The 6000-nt window shown below is 32.1% G+C and overlaps 1 protein-coding gene across 1 annotated transcript; it reads left to right on the top strand.

The window, feature by feature from the left end:
- Positions 1-352: 352 nt before the first annotated feature.
- Positions 353-1072, top strand: LOC114174036 (arabinogalactan protein 41-like). The gene is made up of 2 exons (XM_028058775.2): positions 353-616; positions 749-1072. Exons 1-2 carry the CDS (start codon positions 487-489, stop codon positions 835-837), a joined length of 219 nt encoding a protein of 72 aa, XP_027914576.1. The 5' UTR covers positions 353-486; the 3' UTR covers positions 838-1072.
- The last annotated feature ends 4928 nt before the right edge of the window (positions 1073-6000 follow it).

Raw genomic sequence — 6000 nt, 5'->3', positions numbered from 1 at the left:
AAATATAATTTTATAATTTTAAATTACTTCAATTAAAAATAATTTAACATTTTTACTTTTTCTTTAATTAGATATAATTTTTAATTTATTACATTAATAAAATGATCGAGAAACTCAATCTCAGAAGTGAAAACACACATAAGATTCTAAAAATATAATTTGAAAAGGAAAGTTAGAAAAAGCATATGGCGCCAAAAGGTCACAGAGTGTCAGCGTTGTGGCTGGTTGGAATCCAAACCGAAAAGGGCAATCACATGGCCTCACCAAGCTCATAACATGCGCCTGGGTCCCACCACTGCACTGCATACCGGCTTCACCGGTTCCCTCTATTCGTTTTTATATCTGCCTCTCCTTCGCATCGCAACGGCCTTAGCCTGTTAAAATCTCTCTGCAGTTTCTTCCTTCTCTTTCTCCTCTCATCTCATCACTGCACTTTGCAAACTTTGAGAGAGAGAAACAGTCTGAGTCTGCGCCAAAACCGTAAACATGGCCTCTTTTAGGTTTTCCTTGGGTTTCGGGTTATTTACTCTGTTTCTCTCTCTCATCTTCACTCTTTACATTCCTCTCTCCGCCAATGCTCAATCCCTGCCTCCGGCACCTCCTCCCACCAGCGACGGTAACTACTTTATTTTTTTCAGATCTGATTCCTAAATTCAACAAGCAATGCTTTTTTTTTTTCACTGGATCTGAAAACGTGCTTCCTCTACTCGCAATCATTTGTTTGTGTGTTCTGACGTACATTGTTCAGGGACGTCGATAGATCAAGGGATTGCGTATGTGTTGATGATGTTGGCTTTGGCGCTTACTTATCTCATCCACTCCTCTTCCATCCTCTGAATGTTTCAATTCAAATGAAGGAATGTGTTATATTTATTATCGATAATACAGTTATTAGCATTGACATTAGGATTTGATTAATGGACAGGGAAAAATTCCCCTACACCGATTCAACCTTCTTTTTTGGGTTTTCTGTTTGTGTTTGCTTACCAGCTTCTTGTTGCTGCTACTCAGTGTTATATTCTGTTTATTTAGTGATGCCATTGTTCAGAGATATTAGGTCATATTTGATTTACTTGCTTCGGGCCTTTTGTTCAAATTTATCAACTAGTAACACAATCAATCTCGAAGAGTTTATGCTAATTCTTCTTTTTAACCATTGTAATTGCCAGAAAAAGTATAAACATAAATATTTCTAGAAGTTCGTCGAACCTAATTGACATATAATTGAAATTAGTAAATCCAAATTTAGGATTTTCTTTATCAGCAAAAAAATAAAATTAATAGGGAATACTTGGAGTGCTTTGACCTGTTCCATAACACAAAGTTCATATCTTTTAAAATCCAAATTGTTATCGAATCATGTAAGTTGAAAAAGGATTAAAAGTGCAGTTTAAAATGAAAACAAATATTTGAGTGTCTAGTATAATATTTAAACACGTTACAAGTTACTGAACTGATTATGTGACTATTACGTCATGAGTCAATGTTAGTGAACTAAAACTTCTAATAGAATGTTATACAGAACCAAAAATTTTCTACAATGTTTCGAAGAAAGTTTAGAGGCAAAATATTCAGTATCTAGTGAAAGACTCGTTTTGACTCCATCGTGTCAATAATCAATGTCATCAACATTTTAAAACGATGTTGATTTCACGAATATCAAAGTGGTTTGTCACTTTTGGAGAAGACAAAAACAAAACAAGGGATTAAAATGTAATAATATCAATTTATCCATATACAAAAGAAAACTCTTTTTATTGATTTAAAACACTTCTTTTTTTCTTTTCAATTTTCTCGGTTGCATCTATATCAAAGTAGTTTATTGGTTTTCTGTATTTCAATTTTCTCCGTTGCATGTATACTCATGCGAAGACCTAAAGGGTATTGAGTTTGATTTATGTAAGTAAAGTTTACAAAGATTTAGACAATTCTCATGAGCTAATTATTTGAAATACGCTTAAAATGATTTTTTAATCAGTTGATAAAATAAATTAATTTACTATAACAAAATACAAAATTTAAATTAATCAAAAATACAGTTGGGCCTGTTATATAAAAAAGCCCAGTCTCTGGTCCTCTAATTAGAGCTCAAAGGTCCATCGTTTGCGGCGTTGTAGTCGAAATGACGCGTCAAAAATTGAATGGGCCCAAATAAAAGAAAAATAATGATAAAAACCCAAAACTGGGTGGCCCAGAAGTTTGTATGGCTTTGTAGAAACATCTTAGTATTTCCTTATGTGAATAATACGAAGACGTGACTAATAAAAACTTTACTCGACTAAGATTTTGAAAATGAAAATAATTAAAAGTTTTTACTAGTACATTAGTTGGTATAATACTTTATTTAAATAAAACATGTTTTCATCAATAACAGAACATGCTCAAAAGAACGAGGTTTTAAAATTAGGAGATGAACAAATGAGAATTAAGAGTCATGCATTATGAGTAGTGTGATGAAAAACACATCCAAAAAGACGAGTTATAAAAAAATGTGCGTAAAAATAATACTACTTAGAGGAAAAATATTAACAATAACAACTTATGGTGTGGAAAATATATTTCTATCTAAGCTTTAAACTCTTATCTGTTTTTAAAAAAGAAAACGCCTAAAAAAAAAAGCGTGTCATAAACTATATACAAAATATGGTGTCGTATTTTGGATACAAAAGGACACAATAAAACAAAAATAGAAAAGAATTATATAATTGTTTTATCTTATAAATGTTATAGTTAAGAGTTCATTTGAAGATACTCAATAGATTAGGTAAAAAGAATTAAAATATGTTATTAATTTTAATATATCTGAAGGAAATTTGGAATCCATTTATAATTTTAATTTACAGTTTAAGTAAGTATTGAATAGAGAAATATTAATAAGTTAAGTAGTACTTAGGTTAAGCTGAGAATCACGTGGTGGAGGAAATAACAGTTATTGAGGTTGACGAGACGTGTGATGCGGGGACCATGGGACGTTGGGACCAAATGATCCCCTGATGCACGTACACTTGCACAAAACGAGGTCAAAGCCGTTGGATTGATTACGTGTAGGGCTGCGATTGAGAGTGTAGGGGCCGCAGAATAACATGGAAGATACGCTGTATTTTTCTGATTCTGAATGCTGAGTCATCACGGGGAAGCGCTTTTGGCATTTTATGGTTCTTCTGTTTCTTTCCATACAGGAACTTATCCCTTAACCTCTCTCGCCTCTTCCACCTTATCTTTTCTGCCTTTCTCAAATACAAAAGAAAAATTATTTTGATATAACTTCTTTATTTTTGTCTTCATAAAAAAATGTTGAGTTCATACTTTAGTTTATTTTTATTTCAAAAAATTGAGTAATTTTATCATTTTTGTTAAATGTTCTAGAATAGATAGTGATTTTTAATTAAAATTAAAAATTATTAATAAAAATGATTTGTTTTTTTTTATAATTAATGTAATTTTAGTTTCTGATTCTTCATAAAAATTTGACAGAAAGATCAAATTGAGACTAAAAATAATTAGAAAATTTGAACAAAATCAAATATCAAAAGAATAATTAAACCGATATTTTTTTATCGGATGATATATAACTCAATTTTAATAGTAGTTTGATAATTAAAAAAATAATTGTATTTATAGAAAAGAAAAGAGAGTGAAGTCTAAGATACTAAAAATTTTTTGGATGCCAAAAATGATAATACTCAATACCAAATTAATAATTCATCATTGTTGTAGTCATAATTTGTGGATATATTATGAAGATAGTGATAATAATAATGATAAAAATGGAAAACAAAGAAAATATATAGAGGATATGCAGGGTGGGGGTCCAAATCTGATTGAGAGTGTGAGTAGGGTAGAATAAGCAGCAAGTGGGCTTGGTGAGATTCAAAAATCCCAGTTGTATATAAGACAAATCTTGCAGGCCATGTTACAGGCCTTTATCACACCACAATCTATGCTTATAAATCATTTCCATGCTCTCATTAAATAATATCATAACTTTGCACATGATGTTCTTTCTCAAACCTCCTCCTATGTCCATTCATCATACCTTATACTAATAAATAAACATGTCTCTGGAACACCACCGAGAAAGAGACGTTCCTTCAACACTTTGAACATGTTTGTCACTTTGAAACCTTTAACTTCTGGGTTTTCCTGTTAACAACCGCAACATATATAACACATGCAATCCTTTTCATATGTTATTATTATTAATATTAACCTGTATAAGAATCGAATCTTATTTCAAACTATAATGAGTTTCTGCAACTGATACTGCATAAAATTTAATGCATCATATAATACGGTTTATGGAAAAGCAATAATGCCGAATGCGTTTCTCATAAATGCTGTTCAACGCGAAACATTAAAGTTACTGATAAAAGATAAAAGCAAACTGTGGAAATATGTATGTAGTTTAGTGGAATAACACTGAGAGGAGACGCGTTTCTTCATAAATGCCAAATATTTCAACCAGAGACATTTATGTAACTACCAACGTAAAACAATAAATAATTAGATAAATGTTTTAAGGTTTAATCTGTAATAAAAAAAAACTTTTGGGTGTGTATAAGAAGGGTAAAAGCATGAAAATGGCGAGGAAGTAATATGGTGGTCCAAATGCAATGGCTACGAATATCTGCTTTAGTGCCATGAAAAGTATACAAGTGTTGTGCCACTTGCTCCTCTCTGCTTCTGTCAGATATCGAGTTCAAATCCAAAGGCCAAAACGCATTTTCATGTTGCCTTCAATCACAAATCTGGTTTTTTCTTTTGCTTTTATTTGGAATTTCGGAACAACCTCAAGTTTGGCTGAAACACAAAACGAACTTGCGTTTTGGCTTTTGAGGGGGGCCAAAAGTCTTCCCCTTTTCTCTTAATTGCTTTCTCTACAAACAAAACGTTGCACATGTTAAAGGAAGATACGCATTCTACTAAGTCACAAACCGGTACCGATCCGGGGCATGTTTGGTTTGACGTCAAATTGATATAGAATTGGTTAGAATTGATGTTCTAACGCAAACTTAGTACATGTTTAGTTTTCAAAATCAATTAAAAGATAAAAAATTCACCATAAATGAGAAACAATTAATTCTTCCTCCTGCATTGGAAACTTGATTAAGCTGAAATTAATTCTCCAACGCTAAACTAAACACACCCTCAATTCACAGTTTTCTCACAATGAATTTATAACAGTATTCATATATCATCCTTCACAATTTTTTTTATAACTTCCTATTTTATTCGTGGTTTTCTACTTATATTTACATTTTTAACAGCTTTGTGAACAATCTTTTACCGATTGATTTACATGTTGTTATTTTAAATTTGTTATATGATCTATTTAACTCCTATATACAATAATATATTGCGTGATTGTTTTAATTTTTGTTCAAAATTTAAGTCAGTAAGTTCAAGCGCAATTGACATAGATCATTTTCATATTTTATAAGAGAACTGAATGGGACATGGTGTGAGGACCCAGCGAAGGTAAGAGAGGAGGTAAGGCAAGACTTCGAGGAAAGATTTTCAACACCTAAATTGTTTTGCATTAACCTCCAAAACATTGAGTTTCAAACCATATCTCAGGAAGATAACAAGGCACTAACGAAGGAGATAGGAGATAGGAAAATAGAGGAGACGATAAATCAATGTGGAGAGACTAAAAGTCCTGGGCCAGATGGTTTTAACTTTATGTTTCTAAAGTACAACTGGGATACATTGAAGGATGATTTCAATCAAGCGATGAGATGGTTCTGGAGAGAAGGGAAAATTCCAAAAGGTTGCAATGCGTCTTTCATAGCATTAATACCAAAAAAACAAACCCCTCTTGGGCTGGATGATTATAGACCAATCTCACTAGTGGATTGTGTGTACAAGATAATCTCTAAGATCCTAGCAAACAGGATTAAGAACGTGTTGCCTAAGGTTATAGACAGCTCTCAATATGCATTAATTAAAGGTAGAGGACTTATGGATAGCATATTGGTAGCCAATGAGGTAGTGGAGGAA

This window comes from Vigna unguiculata, chromosome 2, assembly GCF_037176805.1.
Source record: "Vigna unguiculata cultivar grain cowpea cultivar isolate G323 ecotype 2 chromosome 2, ASM3717680v1, whole genome shotgun sequence".
Lineage (NCBI taxonomy): Eukaryota > Viridiplantae > Streptophyta > Magnoliopsida > Fabales > Fabaceae > Vigna > Vigna unguiculata.
The sequence above is the reverse complement of the archived record's forward strand: the minus strand, read 5'-3'. Positions and strand labels throughout refer to the sequence as shown.

Coding starts and splice junctions, on each gene's coding strand:
- LOC114174036 (XM_028058775.2), top strand. CDS start 487: ATGGCCTCTTTTAGGTTTTCCTTGGGTTTCGGGTTATTTACTCTGTTT. Junction 617..748: donor ACCTCCTCCCACCAGCGACG/GTAACTACTTTA, acceptor TACATTGTTCAG/GGACGTCGATAGATCAAGGG.